At 42.3% G+C, this 25500-nt stretch overlaps 1 protein-coding gene across 1 annotated transcript; it reads left to right on the top strand.

Moving 5' to 3' along the window:
- The first annotated feature begins 464 nt into the window (after nucleotides 1-464).
- On the top strand, nucleotides 465-25147 carry LOC108603733. The gene is made up of 8 exons (XM_017992782.2): nucleotides 465-1385; nucleotides 11441-11502; nucleotides 18415-21489; nucleotides 22423-23163; nucleotides 23223-23368; nucleotides 23428-23565; nucleotides 23623-24371; nucleotides 24430-25147. Exons 3-8 carry the CDS (start codon nucleotides 18465-18467, stop codon nucleotides 24848-24850), a joined length of 5220 nt encoding a protein of 1739 aa, XP_017848271.1. The 5' UTR covers nucleotides 465-1385; nucleotides 11441-11502; nucleotides 18415-18464; the 3' UTR covers nucleotides 24851-25147.
- The last annotated feature ends 353 nt before the right edge of the window (nucleotides 25148-25500 follow it).

The following is a 25500-nucleotide window of genomic DNA, read 5'->3' as shown; positions in this document are numbered from 1 at the left end:
CTGCTAGCTTGTGCACTTACTAAGCTGAAAGTAACGAGTCAGTTGTTGCCGCAGTTAATATCCGTTTATTTTAATGTTAATGTGTAAAATACATATTTATGTATAACAAATTGATTTTATTAATAGATTTTGATAAGACAAATTGTACGTACTGTGCGCGTAAATTGCAGCCCTGGTTTAAAAGCGGTCGTTTAAACAGTGGAGGCTGTTCGATAGTCCTATCGATTAAAATAATCATTCATCTGCTTAGTTACATATCGATGTAATTGACCCGAACAAGATCGTTAAACGAGAGAAACAGCGGCAAATTTTACCTGAGACTCTCTCTATCTGCATATCTCTCCCACCTGTGTGTGCAGACAACAACAAAAATAGCCAGAAAGCCGCTTCTGCAAGCCTAAACTTGTCTTAACTTTTTGAACCGCAGTAACGGCGATCTTTTGAATTGAATTCAGTTGCGAGTCAAACGAGAAGAAGTGCAAACGTCTCAAGCGGAAAATCAAGTTGTACATATTTTAGTTGCGAACAGAGGAGAAACGAACGAAGTGAAAGATAGAGCAACGCATGATTACAAAGTTGAATGAAGTTGATATTTGCAAGAAAATCTAAATAAATCACGGATTTGTGTGAGTGTATAAGTAAAAGGCGCGATAATTAATTGGCATTAACCGTGGCCGAGACGCGCTGTTAAAGCCTAACCCACTTTCTAAACGACAAAAGTCAAAATAAACAAATTTGACAAAAGCCTACGAAACAAATTAACAAGCAAATAATGTTAGAAGAAGCAAAATAAGAAGAAGAACGTGCCAGTGATTCATTTCAATTTGTTTTTTTGTATTTACTTGTTTATTAATTCCAATGGGAATTCTAACTAACAAAACGAAAACCGATACGTGCTGAGAAAACGCGATAAACAAATACAAAAGTTGACTTTAAACGCATTTAACCAATACCGAGACGCCCTCGCCAAAACCGCAGCAATTGCAACGAATACAGTGCTGAGCCTAAAAACGAGTTAACACCCAACAACAACAACTAAGCCAAGCTGTTGGCCAAAAGAGTTCTGAGAGCTTCGCTGGACTGAATGCACATTTCATAATCTGCTGGCAAGAAATTTTTTTTAGCACCTTTAACGTGTCTAAACTGCCGGTTTCACATTTCACCTAAAAAAAAAACAACAACAAAAAAACGCACACCCTGCTACATAATACAGCACTGCACTGCACAAAAAAATAATAATAATCTTTTTTTGTTTGCTAATTATTTGGCCGTCTGGCACATTTTTGCGCTGTTTACGCTTACGCTGTGAAATTTTTGTGTTGATCAACATAAAACTAAAAAAATATACCATAAACTTTTTGCCGGTTTGCATAAAAAAGCATCAGGTAAGTTGAACACTTGTATAAATGTACTTAAAAATATATTAAAATTAAATTTAATACAAGTTTGTATGTAAAGAAAATGGCAAAAACTTTCCCAACTGCGCTGCGAATAAAGCGTAAGTAACAACAACAAAAAATGTCAACGGAAATGGTGAAAAATATTATTATTTGCGTTTTTTGTTGTTCAGTTATTTGATATTCTTGGCATTAAGCAACGCACAAGTGGGGGAGAGATTGATTACAGACTTGTCAGCATTGCATTTAATATAAATATACTTATATAAAATGCAAAAAAAAAAAAGTTGAACGCATAAACAAACAGAAAGTTATTTAGCTGATGCGTTTTTCCAGAAAGAAACTGTTTTCGAAAAAAACATAAAAGGAAAACTATTGATACAAAAACATGTTTAACTCAAATACAGTTTTGGACTTGGACAAGCTGCGATGATGATCGTCAATGTCATTCATTCATTCATTCAGTAGCCATAGCAATGCCAACAACAAGATGGCTCATAAGTTGTAGACGCTTTCACAAAACTTGTTCAACAAACAGCTACATATTTATATATATCTAGGCATTTGCATTTTAATTACATTTCGATATAAAAAAAGCTAACAAACCATATAAAAAAAACAAAAGTAAAGCAAAGACTGCATTTTGACACGAACTTTTTTTTTGTTTTTTAACAAAATATATAGTGTAGGTTACGCAGCAAAGTTTCAAATGAGCAACAAATAATTATGCACATTAACTTTTCACTTTTTTTTTACATGTTTGCGTTTTCATCTTTTATTTTTGCGCTGCTAAACATTTCAAAGCACGCACTTCTCGTTTACTACCGTCTGCAGTGTTTATTAAATATTCAAGTTACCCAAGATTGTTGTTTACATAACGGACACAGCACTAAGCGATTGTTAGCGCTTATCGCTTAAGTGTAAGTGCACTAGCTGAACTCGCTGTGATAAGCGACGAGTTCAAAAACGTGATTGATCGCAATTAGACAAGAGGGAAAGAAAGAAAGCAGAGCAGATAACTGCAAAGTTCAAGTTCAAGCTGCTGCTAATTAGTTCAAAGCAACAAAATATGCAAAACTCTGTTGGCCAAAAGTTTAATTTGCGCTCACACCTGTAGCTTCCGCAAATAATTTCAAGCTGACAATTGAGCAGTTTGTAAATCATCTGCTTGTTAGCCATCTCCCTCTCTCTCTGATGTCTGTCTCTTTCGTGCTATTTTTTTTGCTGTTACTTTTCGTGCGACGGAGAAAGTTTGATGTTTTTGCTTTTTTGCAACACACACACAAAGATTAACGTTAAAAAGGTAAATAAATTCAAACAAAAGGCAAAATTCCAAAACGCAACAAAACTGTTAAGTGTGATGTGCAATGCAAGCATGTGATTTATTTATATATATGCTATATATGCAGACATGTATATATGGTTTTATATAAGTTATTTTGCTGCTGCCTTGGGACTTTTGTTATAAGCCAGCTGGCATTAAAAAGGCATAACAATTAATTGCCAAAAACAAAAAAAAAAAAGCGCAGACGACAATGCTGGACTGCAAATTAATAAACACGCACACACACACACACACAGACATAGACACACCTATGAAACATATGCATAGAAAATGTTTTAACAATTGTTTGTTTCTTTTGACTTGAAGTTTGTTAACTGCAAGTGCTGCTGCTTGTTTGGCATGCAAACTAAATAAGTTAATTTTGTTAACTGACGTGCGCTTTGACACTTTCTACAGCAGACCGCACCTTGCAACGCTTACGCAAGTGAATTTTAAACGCGTCTAGCCCCCCCAATCGTTTGTGGCTTACATCAGACTCTGGAGGTCAATGCGGAGCCCTGTGCCACTCAATTATGCGTCTCGCTGTTGATAATACAGACGCGAGAGTGAGCGTTCCACTTAAACAAATCAATATGAAATTGTAAATAACAGTAGGCAGCTCCAAAGTTGACCCTCATTATTGTTATTGTCTTGGCATTTTATCAGCTGTGCGGTAACAAAGTCGAAGCGACAATTGAAGACGCTGTACATATTTTCAACTTTTTGGTTGAGTAGCAAATGCTAAACCAAGCTGCACTGCTTAAATATATAAACTGCATAGACCATTATGCATTTTTGTACAGAGTCTAAGCATGCTCAAGTGCCAGTGCTTGGCGACATAAAAATAATACTTGAGGGATAATGATCCCCAAAAACCAAAAGAAAAGACACTACGCTGCTATTTTTAGAAAAACCAAAATATATACGCCCAAACAATTATTCAAAGTCTGGTCGTGGGTTTAATTACACAGCTAAAATTGATGTCAAAGCATATAAATTTATGCTGTGTGTGTGTGTGTGTTAATTTTAATTCAATTATATTCAGTAAAAGTTATTATATTTTCGGCTTGAATGAGAAAATGCGCGCAGAGAGAAATAAGTAAAGTAAATCTGACGAAAAGTGAAAAATGAAAGCGTTCTTAATTGCAGCAGCAGCCGCCGCAGACAAAAACAATTTCAGTTGTTTGGTTTTTTTGGTTTGCATTGCGTTTTATTATTTCTCAAGCACAAAAGACGCGGCAGACAACACAACACAATCAAATCGAATTTATTTGCGCGCAGGCGCAGCGTTCAGCACGCCAAGTCAAGGCTATGGAAGAGTTTGAGATACAATTGTATCTATAGCCGCTGTGATTGCATCTTTCACTCGATTGTTTGTTGCAGTTGTTGTTGCCTTTTCTAATGCGCACTGCGCATAATTGAAAAGCAAAGCAGCAGCATAAATTGAATTATAATTTCAATTATGCACCGTTAAAAGCGGAAGAAAAACTCTGGCTGGCTGCCATATTGCCACAAAACTGCAGCAGCCGCATACAATGAGTGCCTATTGAGAAAGGTAAGAGCCCGGACCGACACACACAACTGTAAATGAGGTTGCGCTCGAGTCAAGCGATACGGATACATAGCGAGTGGCAAATGCAGATACAGATACAATCTGGCCATGTCAATCATGAAGAACTGTAAATGCTTTTCTAACGCGCTGCTAACCATTTAAAGTGAAATGCCAGATTGCCTGACGATCAACAGCAGCAGCCACAGTTTGGGCTCAATCCACAGCAGAGCTTGGCTTAATTGCCGCCTAATGGTCGAACAAGCATTTGACCCTAAGACATGTGGGTCAACAACACGCATCGATCAATCGACAACTACAAGCCAAAGTGCCATAAATTGTCATAAATGTAAGAAAATTTATAATAAATGAGCTGTCGACTGCATGTGGCAAGCTTAAGTCTTATGCAATCTTAGGCTGCATACGCTTTATGGCTAAAATTAGTTAAGTGCGTTTCGTAGTTTATTTTTGTTGTCCAAATTACTTATTGTTGTTGTTTTTATTTTTGTTGCTAACCCTGAGCTGTGGTGATTTCATCGCTGTTTTCACACATTTGTGAATTTTCGATGACTAAGCTTGAATAAATTGTCAATTGGCTGTTGCTGATTAACAACTGTTCGCTGCTTGCTAACATATTAAATTAGCTTGCAACATTTTGTGCTGCAATTGTGGCAATTGGCAAGAAACCGCATTGATTGAAACAACAAACTGATTGAAGCGTGAACAAAGTCGTTTTGCCGGCTTCCTAGTTATAGACTTTGGTGTTACAGTTCCGGCTATTTGGTGAATGGTTCGCCAGCGCTTAGATGCAATAATAATAATTGCTAATAATTACAAGCGACAGCGACGCTTGCCACATGTTGCATTTGTCTTGCGATTTATAGCCAATGTGTTTATCCTTTGCAGTCACGTTCCTTTCGCCCAAAGACACGAACAATTTGCTGGCAATTTCTCAGCTGCAAATCGTTGCCATGATTTAGTTGCAGCTTTGCCTATAAATTTCAAGAGCAATGTGGCTCTAAATTCAAACCAAATCACGTGGGTGCGCAATGGGAAAAGAAAATCGCAGCCATAGCCCTTAGCACTGACTCACAGTCAATTTTCGAAGCTAGTTTTATTATTGATCGAGTCTTGAGTCAACTTGTTTGCGCAACAATTAGCCACAATTATGTGCAATTAAATATTGAAAACTTGTTGCTCGCATGCTCAAGAGACTTCCGTAAACAGCAAAAACAAATCAGGCTTCCGTTTTGGACATGCTAACAAATTATTTTAACCAATGTTGCCTTAAATTAAGTTAATATGCAATCGACTTTGTGCAGTTACAATTACAGGTAAGCAGCCCAATTATGCAATTGAACATAAAATGCTTTGTAACAGTTTCACTTTTAATTAACACAGCACAGTCCAAAATAAATGCCAGCTTCAGTTACAATTTGGTACAGAGTGTGTCATATATAATGCCATAAGCCGATTTTAGCGCTATATGTACTTCCTGCTCATTATTATTATAAGAGTGCGACAGAGAGAGCGAGAAAACTAAATATTATGCCATGCTGAGCGTCGAATTGAATAACTGTCAGTCAAGTAAGAGATTTTGTGACAGTTTTGTCAGCACGCAGGCAGTTGGTGGGGGCAGCAAAAAGTATCTCATAGCTACTTGCAGCATAGCGAGCGTTTTTTGCGTGCGTACCGCGTAGCTTTCCGCATTGCAGGCAGCCACTGAGCAAGCGAGATGAACGACCCCGTAACGGGCAACGACGCGCTGCGTTCGCTCGTTCGTTCGTTCTGTATCTGTAGCTGCAACTGCAAAGTATATACGTATCTTTTACTTGTGGAGCTCAGGCTAGCACTTGAATGTTTTCAATTGCTGCTGCACGCACTTAATACAAAAAGTTTAAAACGCCTAACGCATTTATTAACACTAAGCAGACAGCCCAGCGCCTTTGGCTGCAAGTGGCGCCTGATTGAAAGTGGCATCTTATTTTATTTGGCCTATCAACAATAAAAGGTCAAGCGTTTTACATACCAGTCGCATAACGGTGCTTTTTGCGGCTCGAAAGCTGTAGCCACATAAATTGTTAATATGCTGCGCTCTTGACCGGTTTGTACAGTTTAGAGCCAGCAAAAGCTGTAAAGCCAATGGCCAACAGACAAATATCGAATGGCAGCAGCCAACAGCAGCGACGAGGTCAAGGGTTGTAGCAAAAGATGAAAAGCAAGCAACATTAGCTACTGTAAGAAGAAAAACCAGCAAAATTATTGAGAGTCATTAGACTCGGCTGCAATTTGTTGTTGCCGCTGCCAGCTCAAGCTTAATAATAATATTATGTTAATGCGCATTTTTTTGCCTTTGGCCACATGTGTGTATGTGTGTGTGTGTGTGTGTGTGTGCTTTGTTTTCTTTGGCAAATTATATGCGAAGGCTAAGGTCGCATGCGCTTGAGTTGGAAATCGCTGTGGGCAGCAGGCAATGTTAAGCCAATGTTAAGTCAATGTTAAGCACACACACACACACACACATGCGTAGCATCTGCCTATGCATACATCAGTGAAAGCAATGGCAATGAACGCAACAACAACAACCAACAGTTATGTCTACACTTATGCCACACGTCAAACAGTTTGGAAACTTGTTGCTGGATCTTCTTCCTTGTTGCTAAATCTAACGCTATAGGATGCTGTCAATTACAATTAACTGAAATTGCCCACAGACGAAGGTGACATTGCTGCCTGCATTTTTATTATGCAATTGTAGCTGCTAGAACGTTCAGCATCTTGCAGCCTCAAAAGCGGAACTGATCACTTAAGTGAACACAAAGGGGGGCGCGCGCTAATAATAAACACAAGGGGTGCATAAAGTGAAAGAGAGAGAGAGAGAGAGAGTGTGTGAAATAAGATGCGTTTTAGAAAGTGCATAAATGAGGAAGTCCATGCCACATGCCCCACCACAGCTCACGCGGCTTTCAATCTGTGCGCATTCTTTGCATTCAAAAGCAGGCGCTGTCATACACTGAGCGAAAGAGTCAAGCAAATTGCTTCAATTGAGCACAGCTAAATTAAATAAACATATAGCAAAAAAGGCAAACAACTGTTGCCTTGAAGTCAAACAACTTAACCGATTTGTAACAAACAACAAACAATGTTAAAAATTCAGGGGCAGCGCTTAAGCACAATTATATAATTAAATCAATTTTTGTTGCTGTGTATGCAACAAAAGGCGCTTTGATTAGGGCGCTGCAGCTTTAATTAGATTTTAAATTTAGCGGCAGTTTTATTTCTTGTGTGATTTATGAATATGAAAATTTTAACAGAACTTTAGCGTACGCATAAATTGCGCAGCTTTCAACGCGTCGTTGTATTTATTAAAATTAAAATATTATAAACATAGGCATGCGCTCCCCCCCTCGCTCTCTCCTCACTCTATGTGCTGTTAGTCATGGCTGGCTGACAATGAAACCGAAAGAAACCGCTACTTTTGCTTTTTATATGCGCAAAGCGCATAATTAAGACTGGACAGTGTCTTGAGATACGCGTCGCGTATCTAGTTGAAACTATCTACAATGCTAAGTATGCCAGTGCCACGCACACTGAGCCTCATTTGTGTGCCCAACTACAAACTTGGCTAACAACTGTTGCTAGTTGCTTGAGCAGATTGCTGCCCACGGCTAACAGCAGAGCAGCAAATTTGTTAATAAGCTTGAAAATCGTAGTAGCTGCAATTTGTAGCTTGCTGAGCTGTTATTGTGTGAAAGCTCAACTTGAAGTTAATAATATGCTACGCATTTGAAGAAGCAGCACTGCTACATTCTATAGACAGTTAATTAATTGACTGAGTTCTTTACAAGTTGTTAATTATTTGCTCATAGTTCATTCAACTTTCAATCAATAGGCAGCTGTATATGCTTCTAATTAACTATGAAATTCTATTCATTCAAACTGTTGCTCAATGCTCTATTGTTAAATGTTTGTCTGACTTGAAGATGCAAATGAGCAGCCGCTTGGCATTTTGTGAAGGGAAGTTCTTTGTTTACTCTTTAAGATTTAATTTATGATTGTGCAGCATTTGGCCAACCGGTCAAGGTGAAAGTTGCAACACCTGCAACGAGCAGTCCAAAGTCTGCACAGTCTCAATTTATTTATTTTTTTTGACAAATTAATTGTGCGGCTAAAACAGCAATTTGTTGTTACTCCCACCCCGCACCACCCACTTAAAAGTCAATGAGCAAATTAGTTTGAGCTGCAATTGCATTGACATTTGTTTGGGGCTGGGCTGGGGGGGGGGGGTAATGTCTTTGCTACCAAGCGTTTTTTTCTGCTCCATTGAAGCATTCAATTGAGTAGCTTGGGCGGCGTCGCCATGTTGCTGCAAAATAACCAAATGATGCCACTCAACTTGTTTCGAATAGAAAGTTGGCAACTCCAGACTTCATCTGCATGTGCCGCCAGCCACGTCTATGGCTCTGTTGCTGCATTGCCCACTTAACGGTGTTGCCGCCAGAACGTTATAGGCCAGTTTAGTCTATAGACGTGGCCTTTCAAGTTGCTGCCATAAAAATAAACCAAATCTAAAGCTTAAACGGTGCTGCTAACTGTTTGAATTTGAAATAAGCAGCAGAAGAATTCTGCTGGCGTCGTAAATTATGTAAATAAGTTTAGTTTATGCTTTTCAACTTAACAAACATTAGACGCACACGTTGCTGTTGGCTGCTGCTGTTGACCTTTATGCAAGTGCAGCAACATCAACTCGACGCTTGTCGTTGCAATGACAATTTGCAACATTGTTTAGTTGCCGCTGCAGTTTTATCCAGTTTAGTAACTGGAAGTTCAAGTCTGTAGCGTTTACGCCCATGCATATGCCAAGCCATAATCCCAACGGTATTTTAATGCTAAATGCTTACTCAGTTCAGCTTTAAGCTACACAGACAGACGGACAGCGGCAGAAACCCGTTTTTCCGGTAATGACCTTCACTGTTTGCTTTATTAGCAACACCCCTCGCACTCACCTGTAACTTGCCACAAATGCTACGCTTAAGCTTCTTTTGTAGCTGAGCTGCTGACTGTTCTGCTTAGATTTCGATCTACAAAAGGCAGCAAACGTAATTTCCTGTTCACAAAATCTTTTGCTGAGCACTCCAAAGCCTACAGCGAATCAATTTCAAAGCATAAGCGTAACTGTATACATATAATTAATGTTCGGAACATTTGACTGATTTGACTCAATAGCAAATCCAATTTATGACATGGCACGCTTAGCGACCCACTCGCCACTTGTGGGCACAGGCCGCGTTGTTTGCTCTTATGCTAATGCGCTCGCCGATAAGCCAACAAAGGAATGTCTTGTTAATTGAATGGCCAACAAGTAGACTAACTGCCCACAGCGCATACATGGCCAGGCAACTCCCTCCCAGAGACCCACTCACTTATTATCATAGCTCGCTGAGCAGCGCTTTTTGAGCTGCTGCTGCTGTTGCTGCTGTTGCTGCTGTTGCCAACAGCTTTAATTAAAAGCAGCCAGCAACAAACTGCAAAGGCGACTGCAAATGCATTTAACAACTATCTATGCGTGTGCTTGTGTGTGTGTGTGTAGGTGTGTGAAGTTGGCAAATAATTGAATTCCAATTGTTAATTTGCAGTTTTAATAGAATTTTCAAACTTGACTTGACAAATTCAAGCAATTTTAATGCCTTATAGCTGGCATATTATAAAGTCTATAACTGTAGGAGCTAAGCTGCAATAACACAAGCTAGAGCATAACTTGAAGTTAGCTTTTATAGCTTCAGCTCTAATAATTTCTAATAAATTTCAAATATGCAGTAGGCAGCTATAGCTTATGTTAAGTTTAGTTATGTTAAAAAGTTAAAGCAGCTGCTAAAGCGATAATTATGATGTAGCCGAGTATTTAGATATAGCCAGAAGAATAAACGTTCATCTATATAGTTACTACTAAAAATAAACTCCTATTTGTCTATCTATTACTAAAAATAAACTTCTTCACTCCATACTTATTAGTAATTTGTTATTGAGAAAGTTAAACCTATGCTAAAGCGATTATTAGAAACCAAACGAGTCTTTAGAGCTAGAGAATTAACTCCCATTTAACTACTACTTATTACAAATTAACTCCTATACATCAAGCTACTACTAAAAATAAACTGCTCAATAATTCTTTACATTTGAAGTCTATTTTTGACTGCATACTAATTATTAATTTGTTTTGTAGCGAGCAAAGTAAAACAAAAATAATTTCAATAAGCTAAATTAGTTCAATGTCCATTAAGCGCATTATACAATTCTTTTTCATATACTATATATATAATAACACCCCCTTGAATTGAAATAAAAGCACTGTCTCTGCTCCCACTCAACATGCAAATGCTTTGACTTTAGTTCCAGTTATTTGTATAGACAAACAGTCTTTGGCTTTAGTTCCAGTTACTATTTGTATAGACAGACAGTTAGTGTAATAAAATATAGCATGGCAAGTTAAAAGTGGCATTTCCAACGGGTCACAAGAACAAGTGTCTGAGTGCCTGAGTGTGAGTGCCCCATGGCCGGCTTTGGTGCTGGGGGGCAATTAAATGTGGTAAAAGCAAACCGCTTGGCATGTTAACCTTGATGAACACAAGTTAATGTTGTTAGCTTTTTGCCCGGCTTTGTTCTGGCCACATAAAAAGCGCCAAGTGCAGCTCTTAACTTGGCCAACAATATGGCGACTGAGACTGCGACTGCGACTGCAATGACAATCAAGAATGTGCAGCGCATGCGTCTCGATTACAGACGCGACAGCAAGAGACTCTTGGGTGTCGCAAATGCCAAACACTTTGGCCAACAAAACACGAAAAAAAATGCAAAGTGCCTGCAAGTTAACTTGGCTGGGTGAAGGAGGGTCAAGGAGGGTGAAGGCGGTTTATGAAATACGAGCGCAACGTGCATTGAATTCGGGTCATTGCTTGCAGCCAGACAGACGAAAAGACAGAGAGACAGACGGACAGACAGTTTGGGGTGGCGCCGTATTAAAGCGGGCGGTGGGAGGCACGAATTCAACATTTGGTAATTCGATTTTGGCCCACAACAAAAATTGCTTCAACACCGCGGGCCATTGAACTGTGAACAGTTTGCTGTTGTAATAAACAATTAAATTAAAACATTGCTTCATATTCTTTGCAGGCAACAACAACAACAACAACAATTGGCGTAGTCTAAGTGCTTAAGGAACAAAGTTCAAGCAGGTAAGAGCAACTTGCGTAAATTGCTGCTAAATATTCACACAGAATGCAAAACTGCGTAACCGTAACCGAGCGTGCCACACCCCCCACTCCATGGCTGCCTTTGACGCCCACGCGCCACTATAATTTGCAATTTGCAATTGCCAATTGTTAAGCGTCGCCCGTTTGCCTTTGGCATGTAAAACACTTGTAAGCCGACTTGGGTACTAACAACAATATGCTGTCATTGGTGGCAGCAACTCTCACAGGTTGCCACACCGGGAAGCATTGTGGCAACAATTGCAATGCGAATTGAGTGGAAATGCAAATGCAAATGCAAAGGCAGCAGCAGCAGCAGAAGCAGCAACTCGTCAATTGCCTTTGCCGAAGCCAAACACATGCATTTTTTTTAACATATTTAATCAACATGTTTAATTGCCACACACACACACACAAGCAAACAATTGAAATTGTATTAAATGACTGCAGAAATCATACAAAAGCCAAAGACTATGAAGCTTCATGCTGAGAAAGTTCAAAGCAGTTCAAGCAGCACAAGTTCTATATATAAATAAAACACAAAATGTGACATTTCAAACAATTGTTGACATGTTTTTTACACTTAAGCATTTAGCATTTATCTGTAGCTCAAATTGAATAAAATATAATTTGGTATTGAGATATTTGTTTTGAAATCAAACTTTCCATTTCTTAAACAGCAGACAAAACAAATTGCTGCATTTAGTTGTTTATATTGCTGAGCAGCTAAAGACAGCGAACAAAATTAATTAGTGGGAACGTTTATCAGACGCAACTTCTTCTAATTAATGCTGCTGCAGTTGAATGAGGTGCTAATGCAAATGACTTGCTGTCCATGCAACATGCAACAAAGCAGAGCAAACAGTTTAATTTTTATATGGCAGCTGCTTTAGCGGCAGATGAGCAGCCGTTTAGCTGCTTGATTGACATGCTGAAAAATTGCAACTGCTGTTGACAATCTGTTAAATTGAATGAAGAAAAATGTCACTCACATTTAATGTGAAGCAGCCTCAGCCTCACTCAGTTTGCAATTGTTTTTGTTAAACGCGCATTAAAGCAAATTGCCACACACACAGAGCAAAAACAAATGTTACGACGATATTTGCAGTGCGTGTGAAACGTGTTGCAACAATATGGAAAAAAACTAAGTGCAACAGCAACAGCAAAAGCAACAGTTGCGACAGCAGCGCAAACTCTAATTGCGGTTGCTGTCAAGATAAAAATTGCTGGCCCGTTAGATTGCTTGGAGCGAGATAAGCAGCAGCCTTCAATTACGCTTGTCAATTGACTCCCTCGTACCATAGAAATAACTCTCTCGTCGTCTTTGGTCAACGTTTTAGGCGTAGGCGACGCGCAGCTAGTGAAAGTTGTTGGCGGCGGCTGTTAACGCCGCTTTGGCCACAAAGTACACACGGCTAATTAATGCCAATTAAATGTCAAGTTGCCACTACGCCAGCAATTCAATTGTTTTTATTTTGACTTTCAAATATTGCACTGATTAATTATGCCTAAGTCAAGTTAAATTTCGAGTGCATTGCGGTGTGCACGTTTAATGGCCCCAAAGTCAACTGCAATTGATTTCATTTCTCACGAGCAGCGACATCAACTGTCAGTTTGTCTGTCTGTCTGTCTGTCTGACTCGTGAGTTGGCCGCTGCTTGCTGCAATTAAACGCTGCAGCCAACTTTTCGTTGCCACTTTCTATGCCGTTGTGCGAAAACAAAAGAAAAGTGCAAGTTGCCAGCGGCAGCAGCAGCAGCAACACATGTGAGCAACTCTGTGGTAACTGCAAATAGACGCAAGTTATTTATGATTATTTAATGCAGCCTGTGCTGCAGGTTCATTGCCCAAAAGTTACAATAGCGGCATGCCTCTAGGTTATGCATGCAACCCAACAACACACCCCACACCCCTCGACACTGTCAGCAGCAATTGTTTTTGCTGCGTCTTTCCATTGAACTTTGAACTTGGCCAAGCAACTTTGCTGACTTTCTTTTGCTTTTTGCTATGAGGCAACAGTTTTATATTTCTACAATTTGTCTTAGAAGCCACAAATAGCTGCAAATGTCAAACTTAAATTATGTTTGGCTTTGTCTCTCACTCTAGCTGCAACATTTGCTGACCTTTGGCATTCAGTTACTGCTGCCAGGGCACGATTCGTTGTGCATGCTTACAACAGCTGCTTGGACTCGATGGAGAGACTGACGTCATAGACAAAATTGTTCTGCTCAGTTTATTTACAAACTTGCTCAGCAGTGTCCCAAACTGCAGTTGATCAAACGTTAGTTGAATTGAATTTATGTTTCAAAGTCAATTTATTGCTTATTCATTTAGTAACAGTTTCAAATCAATTAAATTAAACTAAATGCAATGCAAGTTTCATGCAAATAAAATTTGTTGCTAAGCAATAAGTTAAAGTCGCACTTAAAACTTAAAAAGCAAGCACTTAATATATTAATTAACTATTTATTTTATTGCTGTTGGAGCTAGTTGCAATTCATTACTTCAGCTATTAAATTTGTAGTCCTCACTCAGTTTGCAAAGCTAATTAACAACAATTCTTTAATAATTCGACTGAGCAGCTATAAATTTGGCATTATGCAAATTTGCTTAAAGTGTTGAATTGATTTTATCTGATTTTAAACAATATTTGCACTCAGCACAGCTTCAACTCATTTGTAAGCCGCTCTCTATTCATTTTATTGCCAAACTCATGCATACACAATTTTGAGTTAAACAACTTTTAGTTTGCTGCTTTGTTTGCTCGATTGTCACACATTTGTTTGTGGGCTTCACTTTTACAAAACACGATTTGAATGCGAGTCCAACTTGAAAGGCTCCACAAACAATTGGCAATTGGCAACTGGCAGCAGCAGCAGCGATAGCTTTATGTCCAGGCCAGCTGACAGTGCAGCTATTAGCTGGACCACAACATGCCCCGCAGTGGCAACAGCCATGAGTCATGCAGCTGCAACTGCCAGTTGGCAATTGTCTGGGATTTGGACAGGCAACAAATGTGGCCAGCAAATTCTACAAATTCAACTATCCCACGCAACAGGTTTTTGCTTTACTTTTATTAATAACCTTTATGTGTTGCTTTTGGACTTAAATTCTACGCGTCATAAAAGTTTTTATGCTGCATAATTAAAAATTAAGCAAAAATTATGAAAAATGCTCTCAATTCCAAGCGCCTGTCAACTTAAGCAGTTAATGAGCGTGTGTGGCCATTAAATGAAGTTACGATCGGGAGTCGCCACCAGCAGCAAAGCCAGAGTGACACATTTCACTGCTGCTGCCTTCTCTGCTCTTTTTAATTAAGCAACATGTTGCAGCAACACATGTGAGTTCAAACTCGTTCTTGGCATGAATGAATGCGTTTTTATTTAAGTTCATTTTTTTTTTTGCACGCTTTTGTTATTGAAGTCGCCACATTGGCGTTACAACATGCGTCTGCTGCTCTTGCGGCACGCAAACGAAAACGAAGACGACGCCAATTTAGCGACATGGGAACATAACCTTGAAATATTCTGCTCTGCTGTTAATCAAAGGGCAAGCGAGAGGGCGTTCCCATAACAGCCACAAAGCCCAAACAATTCTTACAACACATGTTTAAACATTTAAACATTTATGACAAGCTGCCAAGCCAAGCCAAGTTTACATCAAAGCAGAGGCCGCCACCGACTGCTGCTCAATTTCGCGTAGAATACAAATTTCAAACTGTATATAAATCAAGCGATTTCATTTAAGACTTTCTGCGGATAAGTCGCTGCTGCATTGATTTATTTTTAAAATTTTTATGGCTTTAACTGCTGCAGACAAAGCTAAACTCGAGTTTTAAAATTCTTCAGTTCGTCAATTCGCTTGAGTTTCAATCGCAAATTGCTAAGCTGATTATTCTCTCTCTCTCTCTCTCTCTCTCTCTCTCTCTCTCCTTCTAATAAATAGCAGCATAAGCAACATTGTCTTAAGCTTCTAAAACAACAAAACTCAGTAAACAAACAAAATTGTTTTAGTTGCTGGCATGTTGCTTTAAGAAATTAACACCTATTGCTATTGTCAGTCATTCTAAGAAAACATAATCATATTAAAGCTTGCAGTAGGCATTATAAAGTCCTCATACCGGTTTGCAGCACTCGAATTAACTTACTCCCTCCGCTCTTAACTTTAGCAGCAGCTTCAGGCGTATACAAAACAAACTTCTTCACATTTTAATTGCTGTCGGCTGGCTGCTGACAATTTTGTTGCTGCTGCTGTTATTGTTGTTAAAGCTGCAAGCTGTTGTTATTGTTGTGTGTGTGTGTGAGTGTGCTGGTCACACAAGTTTGTTGTATTACCTGTTGACACAAACCCTCGCTGCCTGCCCCAACATCCGGCGTAGCAGCTTCGAAAGCTGCCTTGAGGCACGTCTGCCATTTGGCTAATGACATCTTTCAGTTGTATTTAATTTGTGCAAGAGAACCAAGAGCCAGCACACGAGCTAGCAAATCAAACGATAATTTGAAACAAATTTGTTAAAAGAAAGCTGCAGTTAATAATTTGTGCACAGCTGTTGGGCATGAGTCACAGTCAGGTTCTGAACTTTATAATTTAGGCAGCAACCGACAATTAATAGTGTGCTCTGGAACACAAAATTGTGCTTAATCCAAAGTAGAATCTAATATTTGTCGTCGGCCTTTGTCTCGACTCTAATTGCCTCAGCTGCCTTTTAAGGTAACCGCTGCTGCTCTCGCGAGCGTTTGACATTTAAAGCAGCAGCGCCCACAACATCCGCAGCCGCAGCCGCAGCCCAACCCGTAACAAATATGCGCCAAACTTAAGAATTTTAAAGGCAGTCATAAATTAAGCAAAGAGAGAAGGCTTGAGCCAAGCATAATCAAGTCAATAGAATTTGAATTTCCAACTACTGTTTAGCATAAGCATAAGACGCAGGTGTAAATACATAACGTTACGTATACGCAGCGTATATAAATAAACACTGCAGTCGCTTGGGAATGGGAATGGGAATTGGAATTGGGGGGAGCATAAATCTCACGCGTAAATGTGGCACAAACTTTTAGATTTAAATTTATGCTTATGTGCTCATCATGCTTTTCAATTTGGAACTTTGCATGTGTGCGTGTGTGTGTGCTTAAATTAAAACTCTTGTGTTAATTTGTGAGTTTGTAGCTTGATCTATAGCTTTGCAACTCAAACTAAACGCTTGCTACGCTTTTAGGCCAACTTCAAATGCCTTAGATAAAAGCGTATTTTAGTCATGAATGCCACAGCTGTTGGCTTTAATCAAGCGGCGCGTAATGTGTCTACACGTGTTTATTGAATTCTAAACATTCTTGGAAACATTTCGTTGCACTCAGATAACAAAACAACAAAAAAAAACACATAAATGCAGAGAACTTTCTGCTGCTGCTGCTGCTGCTGTTGGCCAAACCTGTTGGCCCCAATTGTAGCTGGCGGTCAGTTAACTGTTTCGTTGCCTGCAAGCGCGCACAGATTTAAAAGCGAAAAATGTATTCAAATGGGTCGCCGGAACGGATCGGAACGAGTTGCTCCAGTGCTTTGCCAAAAATAATATTGACAGCGCATGCGCTCGTACTGCCAATTAATTGATTGAGGCGGGCTGGGGTTGGGGGGAAGTTGACCGCATTTTACACAAGATCAGACAACAAATCGCCAAGCTATCGACATGGCATGAAATTTATGCAAAATGCACAAAGCGAGTGAGTAAAAGAGAGTTTCAATTATTTGTATTACATTTGGCTGTGGCACATTCCTTTAAGCGAGAGTTTTGCTGCCACAAAACGTGGCAAGTGGTCGCGCCTTTGCTGTTGCTACACTTTTCATATAAACTGCGGGAATTTATTGAAGCTTGTAGCGTGAGAAGAGCAGCTAGCTGGCCTCCAATTAGTTAGCAGCTGGCTGAGAATTAGCACACAATTGCAGCCGTAAACAAATCGCCAATCGATGCCGCAACCAAAATGCAAATGAGTGAAAGAAGCAGCAACACTTAACAAAAACAAAAACGCTAAAGCAGCAACAACACACAAATTTATGTGTAACGCGAAGCGAAAAAAGCAGCAGCGGCAACAGCAACAACAACAACAGTTATGCAATTGGCTACAGCTAACTAAGCTGCTGCCAATTGTTTTGCTGTTGTTGTTGCAGCTGGAGATTGCACAGCGCTAAAGATTTATGCTTATTAACGCTTAGCCGAAACGTTGACCCAAAAATGTTGCTGCATATTTCAAGCGTGGCAACCAGCAACAGCTACTGCCAACAATAGGTCAACTTTCGTTAAAGTGTTTAACACTTAGCTAGTCAACTCAACTATTCCAATTGTTGCTATTGTTCTAGTCGCAATGAAATCATCGCAGAGGAAATTAGCAGCGCCTGTTAAGGCAAGTGGTTTGCATTGCTGCCTGCACCAAATATGGCTGCAAATTTATTTAAAAACAGTAAAATATTATTAAGTTTTTGTAGTTCCGCAGCAGCTTTCGAAAGTTAAGCAAACAAACTTCATAGCCATGCAATTGATTACGCCAGTTGATGGCCATGTGACAAACATGCAACAAAGCAAACAGCAAAACAAGCAACAAGCAGCAGCGAAAAAATTTCAATAATTTCATTATCAAGATGAAGATTGATTGATAGTCAACAATGGTTGACTGTAGACAGTTGCAAGTTTGACTAATGTTGTTGTTGTTGCACATGCTTATTTACATTCAATAATTTGTGTGGCATGCAGCAGAAGTTGCAACTACAAGTGAAAGTTAATTGTTGACCGCGACCAGCTACAATTGTTGGCAGGGCGTTGCGCAATCGCAGCCAGCAAAGAAAGTTCATGCGCTAATATTAGTTACTCAAGTCTTACTCATGGCTCGTTTGTTTATTATCATTACAGAATATGGCCCAGGGCTAGTCTCCACATCCAGCAACAGAATAAGCAAGAAAATGTCTTCATCGATTTGTGCGCACTTTACGCAGAATGCCTGGAAGAAGGATCTCTGCTCCAACTGCTTCAAGTCCAAGGATGAGCACAAAGCGGCAGCCGCCGCTGCTGCAGCTGCTGCTGCCGCCTCAGCAACAGCCAAGCCCAGCGCGCTGGCAAACACAAAGACTGACTATCCCAACAAGCACAAGACGCCAGCCAAGAGTATTATCAAGAAAGCCTTTGGTGTGCGCCTTAGCAGCTCCAGTTCCAGCAAACTGAGCAGCAGTTCCAAGTCCAGCAAAGTTTGCTTTCCCAAGCAAATGCATGAGGTGATTGGCTACGGCGGCGAGTGGTCGGATGATGACGATGATGACCATGACTTTATGAATCTGGGCAATGAGAGCGACGACATGGCCGTAACCGAAACAGACGATGAGGAGACCATCGAGCTAAAGCGCATTACGCGCGCCAACACAGACTTTAATATGAACAATGGAAATCTGCTGGGCGATGCGCAGGACAACATTAAAAAGTCGTTTGCAGCGCTCAAGCTGGGCGCACCACAGGTGGACAAGGAGGGCAAGAAGCAAACGCTGACCATCAATGTGATGCCGTTCGGGCAGCCACTAAAGGCAACAGCAGCCAAGACAGCAGCAGCAGCAACAGTTGCAGCTGTTACAACCACAGCAAAGGCCAAAACAGCAGCAGCAACAATTGTAAGCTCAACAGCAACAGCAACTACGATTAAGAGCAGAGTAACAACAACACTGACGCCCACGTTGGTCAAGAGCACGACAGCAACATCAACGACACGCGATGGTAAAGATAGTCCGCCCATAGAGCGAGCCATGGAGAAATCTCTGCTCGATGAAATCTCCGAGACGTTACAGCAAAAACAGAAGCAAAAGCAAGGCGAGACAGTCATAACAACAACAGCAACAGCAGCAGCGACGACAGCAACAGCTGCTGTCAATAAAATAAAATTTGAATTAAGCGCGCTTAGCGACTCACCGAAGCCATTTCTCGACCTTAAGAAGCCAATCGCGCGTAATGCGCCCATAACCAAGGATCAGACCAAGCCCAAGGTCAATGTGTGCCACAAATATTCCGACACGGACAGCAACTGCTCGGATACCGAGAATGGCGTGTCCGCTTACTACGATGTAGTTGAAACACAGCTGAGCTATGAAAATCTGCCCGATGGCAAGTTCGCTGAGCAAGTGGGCGTGGCCAGCGTGCAAACAGACGCCAGCAATGCGCACTACTCCAGCTCCCAATACATAACGGACATGCTGCTCAGCTCGAAGACACGCGCCGCCAGCTACAATCTGCACGAGGGCAACTTTATGACCAGCAAAATAACCTCGGATGGCTTGATAGTGACCAAGTGCAGCTCCGATGATGCGCTCGACTCCACGGGCAGCAGCTTCGACGGCAGCAGCGATGAGGAAAACGCCTACAACATGATACGCAGCGAGTCCGACTCGGGCATTGGCATTAGCATTGGCAGCGAGTACAAGAACTTGCCCAACAGTGCAGCCAAGGCGAGCAATGAGCCGAGATCGCTGGCGGAGAAGAAGCTCAGCGCCAGCACCAACAACTCGGACTACGAGGATATACAAATAGGCGATCAGTCGAGCAAGCAGACAGCAGTGAAAAGTCGCGAGCTGCATGGCGAGCCCGATGGCAGCGCTGATCCGGACAATCGCCTGGAGCAGCAGCAGCAAACAGCAAAGGAGCCGGAGCAGCAGCAGGAGCAACAGTTGCCTGCATTGCCCAAATCACCACCGCCACCCATGAAATGCGATGCGCGTCCTTCATTTCTGCATGGCCTTAAGAAGCCCGAGCTGCCAGCCAAGCCATTTGTCAGCAACAGCAGCAGCAGCAGCGGCAGCAACAGCAACACGCCGCTGAAAAGCTTCATGAGCAAGCGTCAAGCCAGCTGCGCTGAACAGCAATTCATTAGCCAGCTGCAGACGGCCATTTCCAAATCGAGCGAGAATCTGCTGTTGGCTGCTGAGTCAGCCAAAGATGATGCAAAGGCAAAGAAAGGCAAAGCGCCAAATCCGCCGCCAGAGCCAAAGCTAAGCGCGCCGCCTACGCCAGAGCGCGACTATAGTCTAACAGTGGAGTTTGAGCAGGCAACCAAGTCGTTAGCCAATTCAGCGCCAACAACAGCAGCAGCAGCAACGACAACAGTTGCTGACAGCAACACAACAGCAATGGCTACAAGCACAATCAACAGCAGCTTGTATACCAAAAAGCCAGTTGTAGCCGCCGCTGCGCCAGTTATACGCGAAAAGGACAAACGTGAGCGCGCTGTGATCAATCCCAAGTTTCGCAGTCTCAACACTTTTGTCATGCAACGCGCCAATGCCGCCAAGCAGCAGCAGCTGCAATCGGCCAGCTCCGTGCTCAATCTGCAGCAGCCAATGACGCCTGAGCCAACGCCACGCCATCCGCGTCATCTGTCCATGTCCGAGGAGTGCCTTACAGCTGCTGCTTTGATGGAGCAGAACAACAAGAAATGCGCCACGGCTTCGCCACCGCAGAAGCAAAAGTCAAAGTTTTCCATTAAAAAGTTTCTGCGCATGGGCAGCAATGGCGGCGGCGGCGGCAGCAGCAGCAAGTCCAGCGATGCGCTGGCCAAAAAGGACGGCAGCGTCTACACAGAGATCTGCACGGGTGAGGAGCATGGAGTTGCCGGCAAGCCGCGCCTGGTCATCATACATCCCATTGACATAAATCCCACTGCTGTTGAGGTAGTCAAGGATATTACCAAGACGAGCGATACGGTGGCAGCTCAAACGGTTGCTGTTGTGACCGCCAAGCCGCCGGCGCCACCACTGCGCGCTAGTGAGGGACAACGCTCGCATGAGGCCAACAAGCCGGCACGCCCACCGCCGCCCAAAAGCGCCGAACTGCGCCGCAAGCAGAAGACCGAACTGAAGGCAACGCTCAGCGTCGATGCCACAAGCATAAGCGGCAATTTAAATGGCAGTGGCTCCATCAAGTCCAAGGCGGACAATGTCTACGCCAATCTAGGTGAGTTGCCAACTGCTCCAAATGCATAACAAATGAAGCCCACAGCAAACTTGTTGTGGGTGTCAGCGCGTGATCCAATTGTCTCTCGCTCATATTCAAAAGAAAGCGTAAGCCAAACACGTTCACTGTCATTAGCATTGCCCAAATAACTCAAGCGACCTTCAAAAGGTTCACTTAGCCCACTTGGCGCACAGACTTGGGCCCCAAGTGCAGCTCCAAGTGCTTTGTAGAAAAAAGAGAAAAAGAATGCTGAAAGTAGAGTCAGAACAAGTTACGCATTTCAATCGATCTAACGGGAACACAGCGTGTTGCTGCTGCTGCTGCTGCTGCCAGTGGATGCGCCAAAGAGGAGAGACTGGATTAAAGTAGGTTAAATATGTAGTTTTAACAGATGAACAGGCTGAGCAGCAAATATCGAAAAGAAAACAAAACAAAGCTCAAGCCAACAGCCACAAGCAGCAATGAGGTAACCACATATGTGAGAATGCCAGTCACTGCCACTAGCAGCAACAACAACTGGCGAAACTAGAAATGCTTAAAGCGAGATAAAAAAGATAGAATCAAAGAGACCCATTTCTTGGCCTGACATTTTGTGGTTTAGGCCAATGCGGCAAGAACTTGTTACACCTGCTGCTGCCAACAGCGGCCAGCAGCCAACCACAACATTATGCGATTTGTAATTGGGCGCAAATTTGGGTCAGAAACGCAATTAGCCTTGTTGTAACTACGATTGTCGTTTGGCCTAAACAAACTGAGTTTGAGCACTTGCATGTTTCATAATTTATTGCCAACGTCAAGCGTTGAAACAGCTTTAATTAGAAGCAGTCAGAGCGATTTGCATTAATTTATATTTATTTATTTAATGCTGCCATTCACCTATTATTCATTTATGACGACGCGCCTTTGTTTGATGACACCTCTTTCTCTTTTTAGGCGAAATACGCTCCTCAATAGCGCCGCGTAAGCCCGAGCGCACGGCCAGCATGCGGGAGCGCGAGGCACAGTTGGAATTGGTACGCAAGCGCGGCGTCTTAACCGATACTATCTCCATTTGCTCGTCAAACGGTGAGAACGTATCAGCCGCCGATCAGTCCAAGACAACCAACAGCAGCAGCAGCAACAGCAACAGCAACATGGGCATTGCTAGCGCCACGAACACAGCGTTGAACGTCAGCAACAGTCGCACCAGCACCTTTGAGCGTCAGCCCAAGAAGCTGGAGACCAAGCTGTCCATCTCCAGCAAGCTGGAGATCTTTGAGCAGCGCGCTCAGGACTCAAGCGATAGTCAGCAGCAGCGCAGCAGTCTTAAGGATTCAGTGCGCAAGATCAACAGCACTATCGACAGCTATCTGAAGGACAAGCGTGACTACGAGAACTTGTACGAGTTTGTTAAATTGGAAAATGGCAACAGCAGCAGCGGCAGCAACAGTAACAACAACAAGCCGGCAAGCGCTAAGCTAGCAATGGCAACAACAGCAACACCGCCGCCGCCACCAACACGCAGCAGCAACATGGACTTGACAGCCATGTCCGGCCAGCGACTGACGCAAATCAATCGACGCAACAACAACAACAGCAACAGCAACAACATCTACTCGGACACGGCCTCCATTGCCAGCTATACGCGCAGCGAATACGGCCCAGTGCGCAACTACGGACTACACAACAGCTTGGGTAAGTTTGTATAAACATTTTTTGTTTGATTTTGATTGATTTGCTTGTTTGCTATGCAGCCAACATTCCACGCGTCATCTCGGCCTCGTATGCGGGCAGCGAGGTGGGCGAGTTCGACATCTATGCGCCGTACAGTTATTACGGCAGCGAAGCTGGTGGAGATGTCGCCACAGACATCAACGACAGCGTCTGGGGCATGCCAATGGTAAGGCACTAAGCAATGCTAATAAATTTATAAACTTCATTTTGTTGTTCATTTGCCAGGCTAACAAGAATCGCAGCAAGGCCACAAATCGTTTGCGCATGCGCAAGGGACGCAGTGTCGTGCACAAGACCATCGAGGATAACTACACAGCCGTTGTGGTGGCCAATCATGAAGCACTTGCCCAGGTGCTAGACCAGGTAAGCCACTAACAAGCCACCACAGAAGGCAAGTCTTAATTTATTTGTTTTTTACAGCTACAACAAACACCAGTTGTGCCCGCCGCGCTGCGTCCGCTGGCGAATGCAATTAACTTGCGGTATGAGGACTTTACCATTCTCGAGGGCGCCCAGGCATTTGTTGTGGGCAAGAAGGCATTCCATGCAGCCATGTGGACCTCAGCGCCAGTTACGCTAGCGCTCTCCGCCGACTGCAATCAGCTCTCGGGCGTAGGTGGCGAACTAAATCAGTTGTCTGGCGGCGTCTGCGATGTGCTCAATCCCATTACAGAGTTCTGCGATCTGGTGCCCAGCTACCAGCTGCCTCTAATTCCCAGCACAGAGATAACGCTGCTGCAGGCCACAATTTCAGTGCTGCCGCGTCTGCAGCTGGAGACGCTGCAATCGATTGGCGGCATACTCAAAGGCAAATCGCAGCTGCTGGACAAGAGCAACTTCAATTTCCGTGGCTCCATACCCAACCTGAGCGGCCTCAAGGATGCAGCTGGCGCCAGTGCGCTGCGTAATGTAGTTTCCGTACAAAATTTGAGCACATTGAATGAAGAGGCGGCAGCCAGTGCCAATGCGGATGAGAACACAACAGCCATGCCAGCCTTTGATGATGTCATGACACGCGAGGTGGCATTCATTATGCTGCAGCTGGTCAACGGCATGAAGAACTTACAGGCCAAGGCCATTGAGGAGACGCCGCTCAGCTTGTCCAATGTGGTGCTGTCCAAGGACGTGGACAACAAGGACGCACAGGCGCGTCTCTGTGTGCTGCAAGGGTAAGCTGGCAATATCTAATGTGTACCATCAGGTTTAATAACTTGCACTATTCCATAGCAACAACAATGACGATGAGGAGCCCATGGGCACGCTTTGCAAGTGCGCACATGCTGCGCTCACTGAAATGCTGCCGACCACAAAGATTACGCCCATTGTGGCAAGCATTTTACAACAGGAGCGCGCAGAGTCGCTCTCCAAGGCCAAGGCAGTGCTGGAGTTTGTGCTCTGGGGTCCCTCGGACGTGGCGCTCACAGGCTCCATCAAGGAGCGCGAGCTGGCATTGCAGCGCTGGCTGGATCTGGAGCGAGCCACTGTGCTTCATGGTCTGGTGCGCACACGCATCGAGCTGACTGTCTACGATGAGTGTCACCTGATGTTCCTGGTGCGCTCCACAGCCAAAATGATGAATGATGCGGCCAAGATCGTCTGCGATTACCAGCAGCAGCAGCAGCAGCCACCACAGGCGTCCCAGGAGTAGTCTTAGTTATTATTAAACTCTGAGCAAAGGTTAATAATATTTATTACGCGCAACTGTCATAGTCTAGAAATATGCAATACATTTTTATCGAAAGCTAAATAATTAACCTAATACGATGCAGCCTTAAATACGATACGTAAACGATACGATATAACTCTTTACACAATTCTTTGCCTAGCGTGCCAAATGAACTTTGCACGAAAATTGTCTTGTAAAAACTTCAAAATCCAAATAGATTATAATCTAAGCTTAAGCACTTACTTTAAGCAAAAACTATTTATACATATTTACTTACTGTAATAATTGGTTTTGTAAAAAAAACAAAATTTTGGTGTTTGTTAAAATATCCATACGTACTCTTATCTATATACATATCTATTATGCGAATAAATAAATAATATTCATAAAAAAAATGTATTTTTCTTTTTCCAAGTAAGAAAAGGGTTTATTATTTAAAGATTTGTCATATGTGGTCAGTTTTTTGATGACAGATCTTAAATTGGTTAGAAAATAAGGAAAAGGTACTTTGTGAAATATATTAGACTGTCACCGGCTCTTCTTCATTATTTATTTTATCCGATTGGCTGTTTTGAGACTCCTTTGACAATTTCTTGTGCAATAAACAAATACAGGTGAGGCTAGGTACACTA

The sequence above is a fragment of the Drosophila busckii genome, chromosome 3R (genome assembly GCF_011750605.1).
Source record: "Drosophila busckii strain San Diego stock center, stock number 13000-0081.31 chromosome 3R, ASM1175060v1, whole genome shotgun sequence".
Classification (NCBI taxonomy): Eukaryota; Metazoa; Arthropoda; class Insecta; order Diptera; family Drosophilidae; genus Drosophila; species Drosophila busckii.
The sequence above is the reverse complement of the archived record's forward strand: the minus strand, read 5'-3'. Positions and strand labels throughout refer to the sequence as shown.